General features: G+C 43.1%; 1 protein-coding gene across 4 annotated transcripts in view; it reads left to right on the plus strand.

Annotated features, from left to right (window-relative positions):
* Positions 1-25,671, plus strand: part of SLC25A15 (solute carrier family 25 member 15) — a 64,923-nt gene that overhangs the window by 22,285 nt on the left and 16,967 nt on the right. For 2 of the 4 annotated variants that reach the window (XM_045475041.1, XM_045475042.1), the window contains one exon: positions 8,343-8,467. In XM_045475041.1, coding sequence (XP_045330997.1) covers positions 8,413-8,467 — 55 coding nt within the window. In that variant the 5' untranslated portion in view covers positions 8,343-8,412. The other 2 variants (XM_045475040.1, XM_045475043.1) reach the window with 2 other exon arrangements.

Raw genomic sequence — 25,671 nt, forward strand, 5'->3', positions numbered from 1 at the left:
CCTTGGATGGAGGTTTCTCTGAGGCTAGCAATTGTCTCTTTAATTTCTGTATTTCCAGCACTTAGTGTGGGTTGACACAGAGCCAATCAGTGCTAAATGAACATTTGTTACTGATAGGAAGCAGTGAACGGATTTGTTTGGGAGAACTAGGGATCATGAAAAGGCTTTTGAGGTGCCTGTGTCTAGTACAGGTCTTGGTAAATAGCAGGGGGGGTTTCAACAGGTAGAAATTGTTGGGACTCTCCAGTTGCAGCCCATGGGAACATACAGTGTGCTCTTTAAAAATTATTATATCCCTAAGCAGTTCCCCATATGCTTACTATGCTTCGGGGGACATTCCTGACTACCTAACAGAAATCTGCCCTCCCCTTCCCACCTGGGTCTGCAGTGATGATGTTTCAGGCAAGGTGGGCCTCTCACACAGTCCCAAGTGGTTAAGTCATCATTGGTCAAAAAAAGGGGTCGACAAACCAAAGCCTGCTAGCCAGATCTGGCCTGCCATTTCTTTTTGTATGGCCCGAACTGTACAAAATGTTTTTTAAAGTTTTAAAGTTGAAAAAAATCAAAATAAAATAATATTTTGTGACAGGTAAAATTACATGAAATTCAAATTTCAATGCTCATAAAGTTCTTCTCTGACTTATTTGGCTTAGCATGGTACACTCTAGCTGTATCCACATCATCGCAAATGGCAAGATCTCATTCTTTTTTTTTTTTTTTTAATTTTTTTTTTCAACGTTTATTTATTTTTGGGACAGGGAGAGACAGAGCATGAATGGGGGAGGGGCAGAGAGAGAGGGAGACACAGAATCGGAAACAGGCTCCAGGCTCTGAGCCATCAGCCCAGAGCCTGACGCGGGGCTCGAAATTACGGACCGCGAGATCGTGACCTGGCTGAAGTCGGACGCTTAACCGACTGCGCCACCCAGGCGCCCCGATCTCATTCTTTTCGATGGCTGAGTAATATTCCATTGTATAGATATACCACTTCTTTATCCATTCATCAGTCGATGGACATTTAGGCTCTTTCCATAGTTCGCCTATTGATAGCGCCACTATAAACACCAAGGTGCCTGTAGCCCTTCGAATCTCTCTTTTTGTATCCTTTGGGTAAGTAACGAGTGGTACAATTGCTGAGTATTAGGAGGTCACTTGTTGTGATGAGCACTGGATGTTGTACGTAAGTGATGAACCACTAAATTCTGCTCCTGAAGCCAATATTGCACTGTATGTTAACTAGAATTTAAATAAAGATTGGAAAAGAAAAATAAAAACTTTAAAAAAGGTTGGAACACAACCTACTTACCTCTTTACCATGTCTATGGCTGCTTTTGTTTATAACAGCAGAGTTGAATAGATGTGACAGGGATTGCATGCCCTGCAAAATACTGAAATATTTACCAGCTGGTTGGTCCTTTTCAGAAGTTTGCTTGCTGACCCCTGTTCTAAACCAAATATGGTAACTTCATTCTCTTCCCAGTGTTTATGTTTGGGCAAGCATGAGACTCAGTTCTGGGCTAATACAAGGGGAAGCTTAACAGAGGAACTCCGGGAAGGATTTTTTGTATGATAAAAAGGGTATGGAGAAGGCTTCCTTCCTGCCCTTGTGTGTTGCATGTGAAGGTGTAATAGAGCTATGGCAGCCACTTTGTGATCATGAGGGAAAAGTCAAGAGAATCACAGAGAAGCTGACCGAGATACTTTTGAGCTATTAAATTAACCAACTCTGGAACTTCCTATTTCTAGACTTCTTTTTATATGCAAAATAAATATATTAATAGTAGTTGGGCGTTCTTTTACTTGTGGCCAAATATACCCTAAAACATATGATTTAAGAAAATTATTTTTTAAATTATGTCATAGTATTTCCTCTTATTGATGATCCATTGAATCGTATCCATTTATGGGCATTTATCCTAAGTCTTTGCTATTATAAATTATGTCTTTAAAAATATTTATGTGACAAATTCAAATCTAAGACTCGTGAAATAACATCTCAGGTGATTTTCTTTCTTTCTTTTTTTCTTTCTTTCTCTCTTTCTTTCTTTCTTTCGCTTGCTTATACCCTTAAAAGCTGTCAAGGAAAAGACAAAAGAAATTCCCCCACCCTTAAAATATTGTCTTAACAAAATCTTTCATGGGATACAAAATACCCTCCTATTCCACATAGATGAAAAAATCCAAATCCATGTTTTTTTGCAAATACAAACTCTACTTGATTCCAAAAAAGATTTGAGAGAGTCTTCAGTAAATGTTACATCAGCAGCCAACAATATTCAATGGGATTTGTGTAATGGGAGTTGTGTAATCAAAGCATTTGTTCTTCATTCTCATTAATTAAAAGTACCCTTGAATCAGAGATGATTTACATTTTTGAATTATTTGCAACTGCAATTAACACTTTGTTCAAACACATCCACATGGTATTAGGGCCAAAACGCTTTAGATAATGAAATTATTTCTCCTTTTGGTATCATTAACTAGTGCATTGTGAAATACTGTTGAAATAGCAAAGTCTCCCTTCTCCACGTTAGCCACTCTGTCCCCTCACCTCTGACCTGCGTTACACCTGCCCCCTCAGCACACCATCAGCTGCACTAATGCCCCTGGATTACACAATCCCAAGTGCAGCAAACAACCACCGGAGCAAAGGGGTCAGTGCACCGATTTGCTTGTTGTTTGGAACCCAGATCTGAGATGCCACTGGGTGAACCTACCTATATTGACAGCAGGGATGCAAGAATCTAAAGTCCTTGTTCTCAAGAGGCCATCGGATCCCTGGGGAATTACCCTCAGAACAAAGTTCACGCGGTCACTTTCATGATTTAATGCCAAGCAGGTGATTTTTTCCAATCAGTTCTCTCTCAGCTTCTGTGAGCTGTTAAGCTTTTCAACACCTTGTAACTGTGCCTCTATTCCTAAAGCAAAGATAACAGAAGGAGCCACTCCTGTGAGGGATTTTCAGCTGCGGAGGTGATTTTATACAATATCATGCAGGGAGACTTATTTCAGGAGAAACAACTGGTTCCTGAAACCCTCTGGCTTTTAAGAGGAAGCCTTCTGGGAGGTATTACTGTGGAGGGTCACAGTTACGAACATCAACTTCAGATTGGACAGAACTTTGTGGAGTCCCAGCTCTTTCATTAGTACCTATATAAATTTGGGCAAGTGTTGAGCCTCAGTTTCCTTCACGAGCATCATTGGTGCCAGCCACGGGGTAAGGCACCAGGATACAGCAAGGAAGACAACAGGGCAGAGGCTATCGGATGAGAGTTTGTGCAAAAAAGGTAACTTCGTAAGTTAGGGGTTAAAATGTTGCACAAATGTTTCCTGGTTGTTTCTCTTAAATTCACGGGAATAAATGGAAGCTAAGGTTGTTGAGGAGAGGTGAGGGAGAGAAGAAATGTAGCAGGAGTGAGGAGAGCCTGGAATAGGCTTTGAGAGAGTAGAAGAAGGGGCTCAAGGGAGACAGGACAAAGCATGAGACTGGCTGGGCGCTCAGCAAGGGTGCATGCAGTGAACTGGAAAAGCCTCTGCCCTCATGGTGGATTGCCCCAGCAGGCTCCCAAAGCAGCAGTGGCCCACGTGGTGGACTGTTCCTCCAGGATCACAGAGATCAGAGGCCGTGACACCGTCGCGTGAAGGCTGGGGTCTGAAAAGGTTAAATGGCTCATTAAAAGTCATACAGATTTTTACCCAAGTATGCTGGCTCCAAGTTCAGTGCTTTTTCCAATCTGTAACTGCGGATCTGGATCTGCCCTTAATTGGGGTTCCTTTGGACCTCATTCTAGTTTGCAAAAGCCACTGGACCAGGGGATACTGAAAGTCCCTTAGTCCTATGGGGTGTTCTAACTGTAGGTTCTGCTCCTTAGTCTGCTTCCCACCAGTTACGTCACAAGCCACTTTGGACAAGTATTTCAAACTCCCTGGCTTGTTTCTATAATTGCATTGTTTCAGAAGTTTGACTTCTAAAGTGCTGATTCTGTGAAAAGTCAGTTTTGTGCTGTTTTGAGGAGTGCCCCCATTGATCAGGGGTCTGGTACCTTCATGGCACCACCTACCACAGGAAGGTCTAGTCCCTCCTGCATTCACCTTAAGCACTAACACAAGTCACGTGCAATATTTGAGTCCCTGCCTCCTGCCCCCATCACTTTAACTTACATTGGCATTAGCCACATGCCGCATCCAAACAGGGCAAACACAGATTGTAAAAGAAAAAAGACAGCATGGTTTAAGGAAGAAAACAGTGTAGAAAATGAGAATAAACGCATGAAGACTGAACCAAAGGAATCAGAAGGCTATGACCGAGTTACGCTGAGCAGCTGGAAGCAACGCTGGACCAAGTTGTTTCCAATTGAGGAGGTGTTGGCTCTTTGGTTTAGGACACTAGAGAAAATGCCTTTACTCCCAGTATAAAAGATTCCTTGAATAGTGCTTTTCATAAAATGTCGGAGAGCCATAGAAATAGCCTATAATTCATTAGAACTAAAAGATCAGAGAGGCCGACTGACAGCTAGCTTTCATCGGTGGGTGTACTTTCTCCAATGTCATTGGTGAAAGTGGAATTCCGTGCGGTAGGCAGAATGGGAAAAATTGTGTGTGTGTGTGTGTGTGTGTGTGTGTGTGTTTATGGCAGTAAACGAATGTGTTTTTATCACTACAGTTTCCAGTACTTTTGTACTCAATTATAGTTTATTTTTAATTAATTAATTTATTTTTCAATTATAGTTTAAAATTGAGGCCTTAAGGGGGCACCTGGGTGGCTCAGTCGGTTAAGCGTCTGACTTCAGCTCAGGTCACGATCTCACGGTCTGTGAGTTCGAGCCCGCGTCGGGCTATGGGCCGATGGCTCAGAGCCTGGAGCCTGCTTCCTACTCTGTGTCTCCCTCTCTCTCTGCCTCTCCCCTGTTCATGCTCTGTCTCTCTCTGTCTCAAAAATAAATAAACGTTAAAATTGAGGCCTTGAGTCCCACCAAGGTAACCCAGCCTAAAGACTCAGTGGGTCCTCCTAACTCCTGACACCCCCCAGCCCCCGCCCCGAGGTCTAACTGGGGTCTTGCCTCTCACGAGGGCCCCGGGAACCTGGAAGAAGAAAGGCAACCGGGACTCCGAGACCGCTGCCCGCCCGCTCCCGCGCTCCCGGCGCCGGGGACCCGCGAGCTGCGCGGCCCGAGCGCGCCCGCCTCCGCCGCGGACTTCCGCTTCCCCCGCCCCCCGCCGCCGCCGCCGCCGCCGCCGGGGCGCTCCTGGGCCCGCGGGGTCGCCGCCCCGTGTGCTCCCGCGCGGGAGGGCGGGGCGGAGGGCCGGCCTGAGGCCGCCGCGAGTGTTAAGCGGCCGCCCCGAGCCGCGGAGGCAGAGCCGGGAGCCAGCGGCGGAGCCCGAGCACGACGCGGCCAGCCGGCGCGGCGGTGAGCGCAGCGCCGGCCGGCGCTCCGGGCTGCAGGGAGCCCGCGGGGAGGAGGGAGCGGGACGCGGGCGGGCCTCCGCGCCCGGGCGGCGTGACCTTCCCCGGCAGCCGCGCAGGGCTCAGGGGTCCGCGGCCCGGCGCGCCGCACACGTGCCCAGGGACCCGCGGGAGCTGCCGGCCGGGGCTCGCCGGAGACTCGCGGGCTCCGCGGCCTCCTCCCCGCGGTGCTCACCTGCTGGGAACGTTGCCCCCTTTGCTCCCTCCGAGTGTCATCAGGCCTCCGGACGCCGCCCCGCCGGTGCTCCAGCCCGGGGTGGGGGTTGGGGTGGGGGACGGAGGCGCTTATGAATGGGAGACTCCTGCAGGTTGTTGGGGGCAGAGTCAGCGAACGCTGAAGCTGGGAAGAGAAAGTTGGGAGCGGTCTCCCTGAGCTGCCCCTGTGCCCGCCAGGACCCCGAGCCCCGGAGCAGGAGCGCCTGCTTGGCCGGCGTCCCAGCGGCCAGACGGGTGGGCATCGCAGCGCCTGGTGCCCCGGCTCTAGTGACCTGGCGGGCGGGCGGCCTCCTCCCGCGCCAGCTTTGGCCTGAGGCTGGAGTCTTTCCTCAGTGCGCGGAGTTACCTGGCGGAGAACGCGACCTCAGAGGATTCTCCCGACCGAGAAATTTCCCCCGGGAACGAGAGAAGGCCTGTTTGGCTCTGTTGTTTGTCTCTCCAGGAGTCGGACTCGCGTGTCCTTTGCAGGAGGGGTAAAGGGACGCTGAAAGGATTCAGCTTTTCAACAGGCTCAGGAATGAGTTTTAACTCCTGCTGACCAGTCTTGCCTCCTTCGGGGCGAGCCGTATGTCCTCTTCAAGACTTCTTGAAGCCTTCTTAAATTACACAATAATTTAAGTCCGTTGCCCACGCGTTCTGAGTTGGTCTGTTCCCACCACTACTTAGTGTCCTAATCTAGAAGTCGTTATTTGTAGGATTCAATGTGTTTAAGTTTGGCTTACCTGCCGGGGTTGAATTCACACTGACGACACAGTACGGTCTATGCCTGCCTTTCTTTGTAAATTAAGAAATGTCCACACCCAAATAATTGACCACTCTGAGAAGCCACATTGGTCGGGCCCTGTGTGACTCTTCTCTCCGTGTGCTTTCATTTCTCCTCTAAAACGCAAGGTTCAGTGTTTATTTTTTTCCTTTTTGGTCAGGTTGGAATACTGTGGAATTAAATACTGGTTGGTAAGCACAGACCCAAAAGGCAAGACTTGAGATGAGTCCACTGACTTCTTTTAAAACCTTGGAAAAGCCCTTGCTTACTGGCCTCAGTTTTCCATCTGGAAAAGGGGGAGATTGGATTAGGACCCTGATATCCTTCTCGAGGTACCGGATGGCCACCACCTTATCAGCTTTATTTTTTCCTTAACTAATCCCTATGCCTAATGTGGGGCTTGAACTCAAGACCCTGAGATCAAGAGTCCCCTGCTCCACGGACTGAGCCAGCCAGGCTCCTCCCACCCCATAAGCTTTAGTTATTGATCCTGCCTCTGCAGTCCTATCAACACAAAACGCATGTCTTGTCTAACTTAGTTGCTTTTTCAAGTCCAGTACTGTGCTTTTGTGGTTGCAGTTTTTGGTAAAGAAATCAAGATTCTTAGTGTCTGGTCATTGGCAACATGCTTCAAGTGGCTAAACTTGTGAGTGGATAAAATTCTTTTCTGCTGATGTTTAGGCTGACATTGGCCTTCATTAATGATCCAGCCGGCCCACCACCCTCTGAGAGGTGGCCTGATGAGCACAAAGGTCTTTAGTGTGATGAATAAAAATTGTTCTTTGTTATTCACAGATAAGTCACTTACATAGTTTGAAAACCACACAGAATTGGTTGCTGAATTGGTTATCTTAATATTCTGTTAATGAGCCACCTTTCCTTTTTTTAATCCATATTTATAAAGTCCCTCCCTCTGCAATAGGTGATTTTTGTGTAAAGGCAGAGGAGTAAACTCTAGTCCTCCCAAACTTCTTGGGATCTAGCACAAGCCTGCTGAATCATGATCATTAGCACAGAGGCCTGGGTAACTGAGTATTAAGTGCCCCAGTGATTCTTATCAAGCAAATGAGCACACAATTGACCAGGTGTTACTTTTCAAATGTGGTTGGGGGCTCAGTCATTATCAGCCTCATCTCGCAGCTCGTCATGACTGGCAGGGTTTCTGGTCCCACGTGAGGCCTATCTCATCAGAATCTAGTTTCACGAGGTCCTCAGGTGATTTGTGTATATGTTTATGGTTGAGAAACCCTGGAAGGGACTATGATCATGTTTGGTGCTATGCTTCATAGCTCTAAGAACACCTGTCCCATGTCACTATTTGTGATTGCCTTTGTATTATAATACTTCTATTACTCACTTTTTATATGTGGGGACCCCTAGCTTTAGGGGCCCAAGGGGCCACACTGCTGGTGGCAGAGCAGGCATTCAGACCCAGAAATGTGTCACCCTGCGGTGCTCCTAACCCATTCCTTTACAGACCTACCGTTTCGTGACTTCCTTTTAGGGACCCAACACAGGCTGCTGTCTGAATTTAGAGCTGAGCCTAGTGGACTGATAACTCCACTTAGGGCTCTGAAAAACTAGTTCGATGTGGCTTGGGTGTCTGTAGTATTTGGCATTCATTTGTAGGCTTTTCAGAAAGGTCGGTTGAAATGCCCCTCCCCCCACTCCTCCCACCAGTGGCTATAGCGTTGATACTCCATTTTTTGACTTGTGAGTTTTTTATGAGGAGGTGGTGGGTGGGGAGAACGGGAGGCCAATTTCTAAGCTGCACTGACACTTTTGGCTGCCTTTCTTTGGAGAAATGTAGAGCCGATCTCCTGGCTCCCAGAAGTTGAGGTCCCAGTAGATGGTGAGCTGCAGAGGCCCCACTGATGGAGAGCTCTTGTCTCCTCTCAGGGATATGAGACATCCATCATAAGCTCCAGAGAGTTGCCTTCTACGGAGCCCAGCAGAGGAGTGGGCAAGCATGAAGTCCAGTCCTGCCATCCAAGCTGCCATTGACCTTACAGCGGGGGCCGCAGGTAATTCCAGGGGAAACCTCATCCTCTATTCCTCAAGTACCTGCTACGAGTGAGCTCCAGTGAAAGGGCGAAGAAAAGATTACCTTTGCCACTCCAGAAGCAACATGCTTTCGCCTTGGAGTGGATCCATTTAACGGGTGTGTAATACTGTGTTCCAAGAACGGCCGAAGGTAGAGTAGTTCCCTTACAGTAAAACTTTGAGTCAGGGTGCAGAGTGGGAATGTCCTCAGTTTACAGCCAGAAACCCTCACAGCTCAAAGCTGAAGTCACTTGTCCATTGTCACACGGCTGGGATATGCAGGTGATATGGGATTTTACTCCAAGCCTGGCAATCAATCTGCAGAGCCCTTGTAGTCCCGGATCACACTGTGCCACCTCTCCAGGGAAATCCCAGTTACTGCCCTTATTACTGCCAACGACAGGAAGGAGGACACCCTTTAGAAATGTCTTTGGTAAATGAGACTGGTATTTGATGGTTTCTGCAGCCCTAAAAGGAAAGGAGAGGCCCTAGGATTTGCCAGGGAATGGTGAGCTGGACTGGGGCCGAGCCCCAGAGTTGACTGCAGCCCCATAGGGCACAAGTACTCTTGGGCTGTGCTTGTAACACACAAGCCACTCTCTAGAAAGATTACCTTTGCTCAGCCTGAGGTCAGTAATTGGAAGTGCATGCGTAGTAACTTGGTTCTCTAGGTTCCTGTGTTATTTTAGGGGCAGAGAAGTGCTGCGATGCTATTTCCCAGATGAGAACCCTGGTTTACCCTTGCCCCTTGTACTGATTCTTCTAATGGGTCACAGCCCCTGGGAGTGGAGAGGCCAAGAGGGGTGGGTTGCCCATTGTCCTCTTATCCAGTGGGACCTCCTGGGTCAACACACCAAGTGGGCTGCCACCTGTCATCCTGTCATTCCCTTAATTGTGAAGAAAGTCACAGTTCTGATGAACCAAGGGTCGACCAAGGTAGGCTAACGAGGAAGGCTATAGACCGTGCATTGTAGACACTAGTAAGTGCAGGCACCAGCTTCCAGGTTAGAGACCCCAGGAGGGTCCTGGTCCAGGAGTATGGGAAACTAAGGGCTGCCTAGGTTTTGCCCCACTGGCCTCTTGGCTGCTGAGTGCCTTTGGGTCGGTCCCTTACCTGACTGCAACCCTTGACCACATGTTCCATCCCCCATCCCACACCCCGTACCACATTGGGAAGGCACCATGGGGACGGTGGACCCATTTGCCTACCTCTGGCACCTTCTTAACAGTACTGTGAATGCTCTGGGCTCAGTTTTTGTCTCTGTCACAGGAGGGTATTAAACCACATGAAAAATTCTCAGCTTTTGGAATTAAATGTCCCTCAGTCTATCAAAGAGGTAGAATCTGCTGTGATAGGATTTTCTTTTTCCTATGAAGGCTTTTCTGTGTGGACAGGTGTTTGGGTGCCACATTTATAATTTACAGTACATTTAAAAAAAATTTTTTTTTAAGTTTATTTTTGAGATAGAGACACAGCATGAACGGGGAGGGTCAGAGAGAGAGGGAGACACAGAATCTGAAACAGGCTCCAGGCTCTGAGCAGTCAGCACAGAGCCCGATGTGGGGCTCGAACTCACAGACAGTGAGATCGTGACCTGAGCCGAAGTCAGATGCTCAACCGACTGAGCCACCCAGGTGCCCCCCCCCTTTTTTTTTTTTAATTTTTTTTAAAGTTTATTTATTTTTGAGACAGAGAGAGACAGAGCATGAATGGGGGAGGGTCAGAGAGGACAGTACATTTTAAAGATCTAAGTTGCAAGGGTATTGTTGGGAGTCTAGCGTGTAAAGCACTTGCTGGTGGACATGCTTTGTTTTTAATCATAGTATTAACATGTTTTGGGCCCTTAAGTGTATGGCATTTAATTATCCTGATGACTATGTAGGATTTCTTCCTGCACTGGTAACACAGGGTCACCCCTCACTGATGTAGATTGCCCTGTATTTACCTTTGGAGGACAACAGGCTCCTTTGCAGGGGTCTGTGCTCTAAGCCAGCAGTGCTGGCAGAGGAGGGTCGTGTTAGTGATCTGGGAACTCCCTCTGCTGGGAGGTGTGTGCAGTGCCAACAGGAGGCCACAGCCCCACTTTGGAGGGGTCTCAGTCTCCCAATGATGGAGCTAGAAGGGCCTTTAGAAGAGACCATTGGTTCTAACGCTCGCTGTATATGTAGAAAAGAGACCCAGAGAGGGACAGTGGATTTGGTCATGATTGCACAGCTAGATGGTGTCAAGACAGCGCTAGGACCTTGGATGCTTGGTTCCTTGACAGCCCTATTGTCTTTGTTTTAATACTGTGTAATGGGCCAACAGCACTCTTGGGGGTGGAGGTTAGTCTGGAGCCTTTGCTGCCCGGCTCTCTGGACCAGGACATCGGGCCATCGTGGTCTGAGGTGATCTAGGTGTAACATACCTGTGTTCTCCTCTGAGTCCCTCCTTTTCTCTGAAACAGACCTCTCCCATCTGGCAGGTTTTGGGTGCAGCTCATCTACTGTCAAGTGCTGGAAAGCTGTCACTGCCTGTCAGAAGCTAGTATAGGAAAAATTCTAGGAAGGAACCAAGAACTCTAAGCAGCTAGGGTGGGGGAGGGTCTGGAGAAGATAGTTAAGTAATTGGATGATGTTGAAATGAGGCAGTGTGGAGCTCAAAAGTTAAATTGCCTTAAAGGGTAACCTTGGTCTCCCTTTAAGAATTAGCAGTTTGATGATGATAAAATAACACGCACCACCCCCCCCACCCCCACCCCCTTGACTGCTCTGTTGCTGTATGCCTTAACTAGTGTAGTTTGGGAATGTGACATTTTCGATCATTGGCATTTATCCTCTCAAATGCCAAAATTAAAAATAAGCCAAAAGCCTTTTTTCCTTATTGAAATATGGTTAACATCTATTAATTTTAGGGGTGCAGCATAGTGATTTGACAGTTGTATAGTGTGCACCATACGTGTGGTCAGCTTCTGTCCCCATACAAAGTTGTTAAAATAATATTATGGACTGTACTTCCTAGGTTGTAATTTTCATCTCCATGACTTATTTTATACCTGGAAGTTTGTATCTCTCAGTCCCCTTACCTGTTTCGTCCACCCACCTCCCCTCTGGCAACCACCAGTTTGTTCTCTGTATTTAAGAGTGTTTGTATGTTCTTTAGATTCCACATATAAGTGAAATCACGTGGTATTTGTCTTTCTCTGACTACGATTTTACTTAGCATAATACCCTCTAGGTCTATCCATGTTGTCGCAAATGGGAAGATCTCCTTCTCTTTTATGGCTGAGTAATATTCCATTGCATGTGTGTATATATATGTGTGTGGTGTGTGTGTGTGTGTGTATATATATATATATATATATATATATATATATAGGCAATTCACCCATTTTTACTGTAGAAAGAAACATAGGTAAAAGGATTACTTCACCTAGTCCTGCCATTCATAATTAGTTCACACCGAGTATGTATCTTTCCATATTTCTGTGGACATACACACGTATAAGTACTTGTACAAAGATAGGAACATACTATGAATATCTTGGTGTCAGTTTAAACCTGTATCTTATTGTATGTGCACATAGGTCTGTACGGTTAAGACTGCATTCCTTCTGCTGTAGTGATACACCAAAATTTCTTTACTTGTCACTGGACATTTTTGTTTCACGAATATTTACACATTGTAAACTCCCCTAAAACAATATCTTTGTGGTATAATTATTTCCTTAGGACAAAGTCCTAGAAATGGAATTGCAGGGTTTAAGAGATTATGAGCATTTGTAAGGCTTTATAACCTCTTTGGTGTGTATCTGTTTTCTCTCTTCCAAACAATTTCCTCTCTGCGGTGAATCCCCAGTCTACAGCTTTCAGCCCAGGTGAAGACAGCCCGAACACCCCACTGACACTTGTGTTCAGTCCGTCAGCCTTCAGGTAGTTGAGCAGCTGACGCATGACCTGGAATGCAGATATGTTGTTCTCTTGACACCACAGGGGCAATATGGAATATCCTTCTCTTGAGGGATATTTTCACCGAAGATCCAGATGGGTGCAATCCCTCTGCCATATCTGAGAATCTGTTCTGGCTCACGGGCTATTTTACTTATTTATTTTTAATTTTTTTTAATCTTTATTTTTGAGAGAGAGAGAGAGAGACAGCACAGGCGGGGGGGAGGGGCAGAGAGAGAGGGAGACACAGAACTGGAAACAGGCTCCAGCCTCCAAGCTGTCAGCACAGAGCCTGACGTGGGGCTGGAACTCACAGACCGCGAGATCATGACTGGAGCCAAAGTCCCACGCTTAATTGACTGAGCCACCCAGGCGCCCCTCAAGGGCTATTTTATTTTTAAACTTCTGGAAAATTTTATCTTCCTTGGATTTTTGTTTTGCCAGGGAATCCAATTCTTCAGGTACTTATGGTTCCCATAATTTCTGATTCATTTGCTTTTTCAACAACTTCAGGTGTAATCTCATCTTGTTTCTATTATGATTCCAAATTCTGGAAAAAAGTTGTGGTCTGGAATTGTTCTGTCCAAATAATCTGATTGTGTGCAAGCCTGCTTATGTCCCAGTCTCCAGTCTAAGGGCCTGACGCTCCTTGTGCAATAATGTGCCTTGGGACGCCTGGAGCATGTTTGGGGGCCTACACAGACACAAACCCTGCAGAGATGAGCATCAGACTTGAGCTGGAGGCACACAGACTCACCTGTCTCTGGACGAGGTGTCCTCAGAAGGTGGCTCATATGTGTAAAAGTCAGTTTTCCAAGGTAGCTGATTTCTAAAAACAATTGATTACCTCAAAAGCTGGGGCCCAGAATGCGCAAGGGAGCGGGGTGGGAGTGGGGACCGGGCGCTGCGCGGGACCACGCCCCCTTCACCTTGGCTGGCCCCTACCGTGCGAGACCAGCGCCGCCTTCCGGGTCCTGGCCCGGGAACAGCGGCTGCCCGCCGCGTGGGCTTGCGCATCATGGTGGCGCCCGGCAGCAGAAGAGGAAGAGGCCGCGGCGGAAGGCGTCGGCGCGGTCGGCAGCTGCGGTGTAGCTGTAGCGAGGAGGCCAGCTTTTCTGGCCCTGGCAGCCCCGCCTCCCACCTTGCTTGGGAACTGCCGGCTGCCACGTGGGCCCTGCCTCCGCGAAGCCTAACTCAGGCGGCCGCCACTGGCCGCCACCATGGAGCCTGAGAGGCCACCTTTATCGCCTCCTCTTTGCCTCTTCATCCGCCAGTGGGCGCTTGGGTTATCCATATCTTGGCTATTCTAAATTTTTTTTTTTTTTCAACGTTTATTTATTTTTGGGACAGAGAGAGACAGAGCATGAACAGGGGAGGGGCAGAGAGAGAGGGAGACACAGAATCGGAAACAGGCTCCAGGCTCTGAGCCATCAGCCCAGAGCCCGACGCGGGGCTCGAACTCACGGACCGCGAGATCGTGACCTGGCTGAAGTCGGACGCTTGACCGACTGCGCCACCCAGGCGCCCCTTGGCTATTCTAATAATGCAGGGAACCTAGGGGGTGTATGTATCTTTTTGAATTAGTGTTTTTGGTTTTCCTGGGTAAATACCCAGTAATGGAACGAATGGATCACGTGGTATTTCTGTTTTTAACTTTTTGAGGAACCCACCAACATGCTTTTTTCACTTGTGGCTGCACTGATGTACATTCCCACTAATAGTGTTTAAGAGTTTCTTCTTCTCTACATCCTTGCCAACGCTGGTTATTTCTTGTCTTTTTGATCCTACTCATTCTGATAGGTATTAGGTCATATCTCGTTGTGGTTTGGATTTGCTTTTCCCTGATTAGTGATGCTGAACATCTTCATGGATCTGTTGGCCATTTAGATATGTTTAGAAAAATGTTTATTCAGGTCCACTGCCCTCTTTTGTTTTTAATGTTAGAGAGACAGAGTGTGAGTGGGGGAGGGCCAGAGAGAGAGGAAGACACAGAATCTGAAGCAGGCTCTAGGCTCTGAGCTATCAGATGCAGGGCTCAACCCCAGGAACCCCGGAGGTCATGACCTGAGCCACCCAGATGCCCCCCCCCATTTTTAAAATTTGATTGTTTTTTTTTATTTGAGTTATAGAAGTTCTTTATGTATTTTGAATATCAACTCCCTATCAATATCATTTGCAAATATTGTATTCTCTTCCATTTAGTAGGTTTTTTGTTTTATTGATGGTTTCCTTCACTGTGCAGAAGCTTTTTTATTGTAGTGTGGTCCCAATAGTTTATTTTTACTTTTACTTTTGTTTCCCTTGCCTTAGGAGACCTATCTAGAAAAATGTTGCTATGACCAGTGTCAAAGGACTTACTGCCTATGTTTTCTTCCAGAAGTTTTATGTTCTCAGGTCTCACATTTAGGTCTTTAATCCGTTTTTTGTTTATGGTGGAAGAGTTTACTTTTGTGTATGGTGGAAGAAAGTAGTCCATTTTCATTCTTTTGCATATAGCCATCCCTTTCCCAGCACCATTTATAGAAGAGTCTTTCTTTTCCCTATTGTATATTCTTCCCTTCTTTGTCACTGAGTAATTGACTCTATAAGTGTGGGTTTGTTTCTGGGCGCTCTGTTCTGTTCCATTAATCTATGTGTCTACTTTTGTGCCAGTACCATACTGTTTTGATTATTACGGCTTTGTAGTATATCTTTTTTTAAAAGAAAAGGTTTAATATAAAGATTCAAGATTCACATTAATACATATGATAAAATTAAATACCTTCTTGATAAGAGGTCAAGTTTCGCACTTTTTTCTATTTATCCTGCCATATTTTTCCTGTGCTTTTTTTTTTTATTACTTTAACCCATCTCTGTCTATAGTTCAGAAAGTCTACTTCTACAGAAGCTATGATGATTCACATTAATTTTAATATACTCTTTAACTTTCCCAACATCTGGGTAGTATCTATAACATGCTTTTCCCCTACTTCCCAACTACTTTAGCTGTCCATCCTCCTAGGTAGAAATGTGACATTTTATTTTCCAGTTTTCCTTGTTTACTTTTGGTGTGGGAAGAAGATAATGTATATTATGTGTATTTATAGTCACCCTAGATTGAAAGAATTGTTGGAGCATATACTTTAGCAAAGGGGGGGGGGATGCAAGAAATAAACTTTGTGGATGCTTTGGTATCAAAACATGTTCTTGTTTTACCTTCAACGTCAAATGCCAGTTTGGCTGGGTATGGCATTCTAGGTTTAAAGCCTTTTGCCTGAAGAACTTCTATGATATTGCTCCGTTTACTTGTAGCATCCAGAGTATCCAATAAGTCTGCCATCAGTCTGATTCTTGTTCCTCTGTACGTTCTCTCTTCTCTTTCTGTAAGCCTTTGTGATTTTTTCTTTATCATTGGAATTCCAAGATTTCACCAAGGTGTGTCTAGGAGCAAGTCTGTTTTCGTCAGTCTTACTAGCTACTTGGTAAGCACTGATCTTTTCAAATCTTGAATCTTTCTTTACCTCTGGAAAGTTTTCTTCAATTATTTCCTTAATTGTTTCCTCTGCTCCATGCTCTTCATTATCTTTTTTCTGGAATTCCTGTCAAAATGGATGTTGGAGCTTCTGGGTCTATCCTCTGTGTCTCGTGATCTTTTTTTTTTTAATGTTTATTTATTTATTTTTTTTTTTGCAGCATGATCTCATTTTTATTTTCATTTTTAACATTAAACTTTTTAAAAATAATTTATTTTTATTTTTATTTTTATTTTTTAATTTTTTTTTCAATGTTTATTTATTTTTGAGACAGAGACAGCATGAACAGGGGAGGGGCAGAGACAGAGGGAGACACAGAATCTGAAACAGGCTGCAGGCTCTGAGCAGTCAGCACAGAGCCCGACACGGGGCTTGAACTCATGGACCGTGAGATCATGACCTGAGCTGAAGTCCCGAAGTCGGACGCTTAACCGACCAAACCACCCAGGCGCCCCCAAAATAATTTATTTTTAAATTTACATCCAAGTTAGCCTATAGTCAACAGTGATTTCAGGAGTAGATTCCTTAATGCCCCCTCCACATTCCCTCCAGCAACCTTCTGTTTGTTCTCTATATTTAAGAGTCTCTTATGTTTTGTTCCCCTCCCTGTTTTTATTTTTGCTTCCCTTCCCTTATGGTCATCTGTTTTGTATCTTAAGTCCTTATATTAGTGAAGTCGTATTTGTCTTTCTCTGACTAATTTCACTTAGCATAATACCCTCTAGTTCCATCCATGTAGTTGCAAATGGCAAGATTTCATTCTTTTTGATTGCTGAGTAATACTCCAGTGTGTGTGTGTGTGTGTGTGTGTGTGTGTGTGTGTGTGTGTGTACCACATCTTCTTTATCCATTCATCCATTGATGGACATTTGGGCTCTTTCCTACTTTGGCTATTGTTGATAGTGCTGCCATAAACATTGGGGTGCATGTGCCCCTTCAAAACAGCATACCTGTAGTGCTGATGCATAGGGGCACTTGTACCCCAATGTTTATAGCAGCACTTTCAACAATAGCCAAATTATGGAAAGAGCCTAAATGTCCATCAACTGATGAATGGATAAAGAAATTGTGGTTTATATACACACTGGAACACTACGTGGCAATGAGAAAGAATGAAATATGACCTTTTGTAGCAATGTGGATGGAACTGGAGAGTGTGATGCTAAGTGAAATAAGTCATACAGAGAAAGACAGATACCATATGTTCTCACTCTTATGTGGATCCTGAGAAACTTAACAGAAGATTGTGGGGGAGGGGAAGGAAAAAAAAAGGGGGAGGGAGCCAAACCATAAGAGACTCTTAAAAACTGAGAACAATCTGAGGGTTGATGGGGGGTGGGAGGGAGGGAAGGGTGGGTGATGGGTATTGAGGAGGGCACCTGTTGGGATGAGCACTGGGTGTTGTATGGAAACCAATTTGACAATAAATTTCATATTAAAACAGCATACCTGTATCCCTTGGATAAATACCTAACAGTGCAATTGCTGGGTTGTAGGGTAGTTCTATTTTTAATTTTTTGAGGAAGTTTCATACTGTTTTCCAGAGTGGCTGCACTAGTTTGCATTCCCACTAGCAGTGCAAAAGAGATCCTCTTTCTCCGCATCCTCGCCAACATCTGTTATTGCCTGAGTTGTTAATGTTAGCCATTCTGACGAGTGTGACGTAGTATCTCCTTGTGGTTTTGATGTGCATTTCCCTGATGAGAAGTGATGTTGAGCATTTTTTCATGTGTCAGTTGGCTATCTGGATGTCTTCTTTGGAGACGTGTCTATTCATGTCTTTTGCCCATTTCTTCAGTGGATTATTTGTTTTTTGGGTGTTGAGTTTGAGAAGTTCTTTATAGATTTTGGATACTAACCCTTTATCTGATATGTCATTTGCAAACATCTTCTCCCATTCCATCAATTGCCTTTGAGTTTTGCTGATTGTTTCCTTTGCTGTGCAGAAGCTTTTTGTTTTGATGAGGTCTCAATAGTTCATTTTTGCATTTGTTTTCCTTGCCTCCGGAGATGTGTTGAGTACGAAGTTACTGCAGCCGAGGTCAAAGAGGTTTTTGCCTGCTTTCTCCTCGAGGATTTTGATGGCTTCCTGTCTTACGTTTAGGTCTTTCATCCATTTTGAGTTTATTTTTGTGTGTGGTGTAAAAAAGTGGTCCTGGTTCATTTTTCTGCATGTTGCTGTCTGGTTTTCCCAGCACCACTTGCTGAAGAGACTGTCTTTATTCCATTGCTTGTCAAAGACTAGTTGGCTATATGTTTGTGGGTCCATTTCTGGGTTCTTTATTCTGTTCCATTGATTTGAGTGTCTGTTTTTGTGCCAGTACCATATTTTCTTGATTACAGTTTTGTAATACAGCTTGAAGTCCAGGCTTGTGAGGTCTCCATCTTTGGTTTTCTTTTTCAAGATTGCTTTGGCTATTCGGGATCTTTTCTGGTTCCATACAAATTTTAGGATTGTTTGTTCTAGCTCTGTGGAGAATGCTGGTGCTATTTTGATAGATATTGCATTGAATATGTAGATTGCTTTGGGTAATGACATCTTAACACCATTCTTCCTATCCAGGAGCATGGAATATTTTTCCTTTTTTGTGTGTGTGTCTTCTTCAGTTTCTTTCATAACCTTTCTATGGTTTTCAGTATATAGATTTTTCACCTCTTTGGTTAGATTTATTCCTGGGTATTTTATGGGCTTTGGTGCAGTTGTAAATGGGCTCGTTTCCTTGATTTCTCTTTCTGTTGCTTCATTGTTGGTGTACAGGAATGTAACTGATTCCTGTGCATTGATTTTATATCCTGTGACCTTGCTGAATTCATGGATCAGTTCTAGCAGTTTTTTGGTGGAATCTTTTTGGTGTTCCATATAGAGTATCATGTCATCTGGAAAGAGTGAAAGTTTGACCTCCTCCTGGCCGATTTGGATGCCTTTTATTTCTTTATGTTGTCTGATTGCTGAGGCTAAGACTTCCAATACTACGTTGAATAATAGTGGTGAGGGTGGACATCCCTGTCTTGTTCCTGACCTTAGGGGGAAAGCTCTCAGTTTTTCCCCATTGAGGATGATAGTTAACGTTGGGTCTTTCGTATATGGCTTTTATGATCTCGAGGTATGATCCTTCTATCCCTACTTTCTTGAGGGTTTTTATCAAGAAAGGATGCTGTATTTTGTCAAATGCTTCCTCTGCATGTATTGAAAAGATCATGTGGTTCTTGTCCTTTCTTTTATTGATGTGATGTATCACATTGATTGTTTTGCAGATACTGAACCAGCCCTGCATCCTGGGTATAAATCCCACTTGGTCATAGTGAATAATATTTTTAATGTATTGTTGGATCCTGTTGGCTTGTATCTTGTCGGGGACTTTTGCATCCATGTTCATCAGAGAAATTGGTCTGTAGTTCTGTTTTTTAATGGGGTCTTTGTCTGGTTTTGGAATCAAGGTATTGCTGGCTTCATAGAGTTTTCCTTCCGTTTCTATTTTTTGGAACAGCTTTAAGAGAATAGGTGTTAACTCTTCTTCAAATGTTTAGTAGAATTCCCCTGGAAAGTCATCTGGCCCTGGACTCTTGTTTTTTGGGAGAATTTTGATTACTAATCCGATTTCTTTACTGGTTGTGGGTCTGTTCAAATTTTCTACTTCTTCCTGTTTCAGTTTTGGTAGTGTATATGCTTCTAGGAATTTGTCCGTTTCTTCCAGATTGCACGTTTTATTGGCATATAATTGCTTGTAATATTCTCTTATTGTTTGTATTCTGCGTTGGTTGTGATCTCTCCTCTTTCATTCTTGATTTTATTTATTTGGGTCCTTTTTCTTTTTGATCAAACTGGCTAGGGGTTTGTCAATTTTGTTAATTCTTTCAAAGAACCAGCTTCATTGATCTGTTTTACTGTTTTGTTTTTTTGTTTGTTTGATTTCCTCCCTAGCTCCATGCTTTGAATCTGGTAGAGTTTTATCCATTTTTTCTTAAGTCCGATATCGTCCTTTTTTTCATTTTGTGGGCATGTATCTTTCAGTAATTCTTTTATAAATGATTTTTGGCTGGTAAATTTGCTGAGCCTTTGCATATCTGAAAATGTCCTTACTTCACGATGCTTAATGCTTAAATGCTAATTTAACTTGGCCTAGAAAGTTAGGTTCAAAATCATTTTCCATTAGGATGTTGAAGACATTGCTTCATTGCTTACTAATGTCCATCGTTGCTGATGAAAAGTCGGCTGCCATGAGTATTGCTCCTTCATCTTTACCAGAGGTTTTTTAGAATTTTCTGTTTGTTCTTTAAATTCTGAGGGATTTTTTTCCTGTTATTCTTTGACCACTTCATCCTCTTCAATCTCTGTCTTTCTCCCCTGTTACTTCTGCAAGGTGCTGCAATCTCTGCATCCATCACTATATTGCTGATGGCTTCTTCCACACTTCTCGTGACTTTGTGATTTTGTGATTCATCATGGGACAGTTCCTTACCTTGGTTTGTATCGTACACTTTAGCTTCACCTAGCTTGTTACTCAGATCACTAATTTCTTTGAAAGTCAAATTTTCAGGGCACCTGGGTGTTCAGTTGGTTAAGTGGCTGACTTTATTTCAGTTCAGGTCATGATCTCATGGTACATGGGTTCAAGCCCCATGTTGGGCTCTGTGCTGACATCGTGGAGCCTGCTTAGGATTCTCACTTTCTCCCTCTTTCTGCCCCTTCCTTGCCCATGTTCTCTCTTTCTATCAAAAATAAACAAACATTCTTTTAAAAAGTCAAATTTTCAATATCCTCAACTACTTTACTCTTTCTATTTTCTTTATCTTGTTTTTTGTGTGGCTAAATCTTTGTTTCCACTCCTTTTTGGTACTGGAGTTCTTTGGATTTTTCATTTCAGATAATGTACTTCTTATTCCTAAAATTTCCTTTAGGTCATTTTTAAGAGATTCCCTTATCTCTTTAACCAGCAAGGCAGATTTTCCATCAAGCCTTTAAATTTCATAATTATGTCTTTGCATTTTAAATTAATTTTTTATTATTTTTTTGCATGCATGAGTACTTTATTCATTTTTTTATTTTAATTTACATCCAAATTAGCATATAATGCAACAATGATTTCAGGAGTATATTCCTTAATGCCCCTTACCCATTTAGCCCATCCCCCCCCCCCGCAACCCCTCCAGTAACCCTCTGTTTCTTCTCCATACTTAAGAGTCTCTTCTGTTTTGTCCTCCTCCCTGTTTTTATATTATTTTTGCTTCCCTTCCTTATGTTCATCTGTTTTGTGTCTTAAAGTCCTCATATGAGTGAAGTCATATGATATTTGCCTTTCTCCGACTAATTTCACTTAACATAATATCCTTCAGCTCCATCCACGTAGTTGCAAATGGCAAGATTTTATTCTTTTTGATTGCTCAGTAATATTCCATTGTGTGTGTGTGTGTGTGTGTATATGTGTGTGTGTGTGTGTATAAATAAAATCACATCTTCTTTATCCATTCATCCATTGATGGACATATTTGGGCTCTTTCCATACTTTGGCTATTGTTGATAGTGCTGCTATAAACATGGGGGTGCATGTGTCCCTTCGAAACAGCACACCTGTATCCCTTGGATAAATGCCTAGTGGTGCAATTGCTGGGTCATAGGGTAGTTCTAGTTTTAGTTTTTTGAGGAACCTCCATACTGTTTTCCAGAGTGGCTGTACCAGCTTGCATTCCCAATTAATTTTTTAAATGTTTTATTTATTTTTGAGAGAGATAGTTTGCGGGTGGGAGAGGGGCAGAGAGAGAGAGAGAGAGACAGACAGACAGAGAGAGAGAGAGACAAAGAATCCAAAGCAAGCTCCAGGCTCTGAGTTGTCAGCACAGAGCCCAATGCGGGACTCAAACTCATGAACTTCCAGATTGTGACCTGAGCCAAAGTCAGACGCCTAACCAACAGAGCCACCAGACGCTCCTTCATGTCTTTACATTTTAAATCTAATACCTAAGTCATCTCCTGGTCATTTTCATCAACTGAATTCTTTCCCTATAGGTGATATTTTCCTATTTCTTTGCAAATCTAGAAATTTATGACTGTACACAAGACATCGTGGCTATGTTGTCAAAACTGAATAGTTTTATTTTCCTGAAGAGTAATTTTTGTTTTTGCAGTCTTGCTAGACCTTCCCAAACTGGGGAAATTAAAAAAAATATATATCATCCAGGGAGGATCGTTCACCTGGGAGGAAGTACTCTGCAGAGTAGGATTTGGTCTTCTGTACAGCTGTGTCTTAGTGCCTGGAGAAGGAATCCCGCCTGAGGATGCACATATGGACCAAGGACTTTGTAGTATGTCTCGAAATCTGGGATCATGATGCCTCAAGCTTTGTTGTTCTTTTTCAAAACTGGTTTGGTTATTCAGGGATGTCTGTGGTTCCTTACAAATTTTAGGATTATTCTTGTTCTGTGAAAAATGTTGTTGCTATTTTGGTGGAGATTGCTTTGAATCTATTGACTTGCTTTGGGTAGTATTGACCTTTAGCCAATATAGTATTGATAATATTTGTTCTTCCAATCCACGGGCATGGTGTGTCTTTCCATTTGTGTCATCTTCAATTTCTTTCTCAATGCTTTATAGTTTTCAGGAGTACAGGTCTTTCACCTCCTTGATTTATTTCTAGGTATTTTATTCTTTTTGGAGCGATTATAAATGGGATTGTTTTCTTAATTTTTCTTTTTTTTAATTTTAAAATTAAAAAAAATTCTCTAATACTTTGTTATTAGGGAACAGACACGCAGCGGATTTCTGTATGTTAATATTGTATCCTAAAAACTTACTGAATTCATGTATCAGTTAAACTAGTTTTTTGGTGAAGTCTTTAAGGTTTTCTATGTGCAGTATCATGTCATCTGCAAATTAGTGACAGTGTAACTTTTTCCTTACCAGTTTGGATGCCTTTTATTTCTTGTATGATTGCTGTAGCTAGGACTTCTAGTACTATGTTGAGTCAGTAATAAGAGTGTACATCCTTGTCCTGATCATAAAGGAAAAGCTCACAATTTTTCACCGTTGAGTATGATATTAGCTGTGGGTTTTTCATACATGGCCTTTATTATGTTGAGGTGTATTCCCTCTAAACCTACTTTGTTGAGAGTTTTCTTCATGAATGGATGTTGTATTTTGTCATACTTTTTTCTGAATTTATTGAGATGATCATGTGGTTTTTATCCTCTTGTTAATGTGATGTATCCCACTGATTTGAGAATATTGAGCCATCCTTGCATCCCTGGAATAAATCCTACTTGATGGTGCTGAAGGATTTTTTTATTGTTTTGTTGAATGTAATTTGCTAATATTTTGCTGAGGGGGATTTTTGCATCTCTGTTGATCAGAGATATTGGCTTGTAGTTTTTCATAGTGTCTTTTTTTTAGTGTTTATTTTTGAGAGGGAGTATGAGTGGAGGTGGGGCAGAGACAGAGGGAGACACAGAATCTGAATTAGGCTCCAGGTTCTGAGCTGTGAGTACAGAGCCCAATGTGGGGCTTGATCTTGTGAACTGAGAAATCATGACCTGAGCTGAAGTTGGATACTTAATTGACTAAGCCACCCAGGCACCCCTACATGGTGTCTTTCTTTGTTGTTGATATCAGCATAGTGCTGGCCTCATGGAATGAATTTGGAAGTTTTCCTTCCTCTTCTATTTTTTGGAATAGTTTGAGAAGAATAGGTATTTCTCTAAATGTTTGGTAGAATTCACCTGTGAATCCATCTGGTCCTAGAATTTTGTTTGTTGGGAATTTTTTGTTTCTGTTTTTTTTTTTTTTTTAATTCAATGTCATTACCAGTAATTGGTCTGTTGGTCTGTTCAAATTTTTCTGTCTCTGATTCAGATTTATAAGATTACAGGTTCTAGGAATTTATCCATTTCTTTTAAATTGTCTACTTTGTTGGCATATAATTTTCCATAATCTTATAATCCTTTGTATTTCTCTGGTGTCCATTTAAAATTTTTTTTTTTGGTTTTTAGCCTTTTTAAAAAAATTTTTAGCTTTACATCCAAATTAGCATATAGTGCAACAATGATTTCTGGAGTAGATTCCTTAATTCCCCTTACCCATTTAGCCAATCCCTCCCCACAACCCCTCCAGTAACCCTCTGTTTCTTCTCCATATTTGAGTCTCTTCTGTTTTGTCCCCCTCCCTGTTTTTATATTATTTTTGTTTCCCTTCCCTTATGTTCATCTGTTCTGTCTCTTAAAGTCCTCATATGAGTGAAGTCATATGATATTTGTCTTTCTCTAATTTTGCTTAGCATAATATCCTCTAGTTCTATCCACGTAGTTGCAAATGGCAAGATTTCATTCTTTTTGAATGCTGAGTAATACTCCATTATGCATGGGTGTGTGTGTGTATGTATAGACATGTATATACATACACACACACTCACCACATCTTCTGTATCCATTCATCGATGGACATTTGGGCGCTTTCCATACTTTGGCTATTGTTGATAGTGCTGCTATAAACATTGGGGTGCACATGCCCCTAAATTTTTTTAAAGTAGGCTCCATGTGCAATGTAGGGCTGGAACTCACAACCTTAAGATCAAGAGTCATATGCTTTACAGGCTGAGCCAGCCAGGCATCCTAGTGGTTTTAGTTCTTATTTATTCCTTTTCATTTTTGATTTTGAGTTCTTTTTTTTTTCTTTAAAGTTTATTTGAGGGTGAGAGAGAGTGCAAGCAGGGGAGGGGGGCAGAGAGAGAGGGAGAGATAGAATCCCAATGTGGGGCTTGAACTCACAAACCAAGAAATCATGACCTGAGCTGAAATCAAGTGTCAGATGCTCAATGGACTGAGCTACCCAGGTGTCCCAGAGGCCTCTTTTTTTGTAGTTTTTGTTTTTAATGAATCTGGCAAAAGGCTTATAAATCTTGTTTATCTTTTCAAAGAATTAGCTCTTCATTTTATGTATCTTTTATTTTTTAGTCTTTCATATTTCTGCTCTGATCTTTCCTTTTACTGTCTTTGGGTTTCATTCTTTTTCTAGCTCTTTTAGGGTATAAGCTTAGATTGTTTGAGATTTTTCTTGTTTCTTTAGGTAGGCCTGTATTGCTATAAATTTTCCCTCTTAGAGTTACTTTTGCTGCATCCCAAAGATTTTGGATCATTTTGTTTTCATTTTCATTTGTCTCCATGCTTTTTTAAATTTCTCCTTTGATTTCTTGGTCAACCCAGTCATTGTTTAGTAGCTTATGTTTAGCTTCCCTGTATTCGTTTCTTCTTTGTCTTGTTTTTGTGATTAGTTTCAAGTTTCATACTGTTGTGGTCAAAAAGATGCTTGATATGATTTCAGTCTTTTTAAATTTTATTTTGAGAGAGCGTGTGCACACACATGAGCGAGTAGGGGAGGGGCAGAGAGAGAGGGAGAGAGAGAATGCCCAAGTAGGCTTCCTGCTCAGTGTGGAGTCAATGTGGGGCTCGATCTCACAACTGCAAGATCATGACCTGAGCTGCTATTTAGAGTTGGACACTTAACCTACTGAGCCACCCAGGTGCCCTGATTTCAGTCTTCTTAAAATGTATTGAGATTTGTTTTGTGGCCTAACATAAGATCTATTCTGGAGAATGTTCTATGTGTACTTGAAAAGGATGTGTATTCTTCTGTTTTTGGATGGAATGTTCTGTGTGTATAGGTTATGTTCAACTGGTCTAATGTTTTATTCAGAATCACTGTTTCTTTGTTTTCTGCTGGGTGATCTGTTGATGTAATTGGGGTGTTAAAGCCCTCTACT

Source organism: Leopardus geoffroyi, chromosome A1 (genome assembly GCF_018350155.1).
Source record: "Leopardus geoffroyi isolate Oge1 chromosome A1, O.geoffroyi_Oge1_pat1.0, whole genome shotgun sequence".
Classification (NCBI taxonomy): domain Eukaryota; kingdom Metazoa; phylum Chordata; class Mammalia; order Carnivora; family Felidae; genus Leopardus; species Leopardus geoffroyi.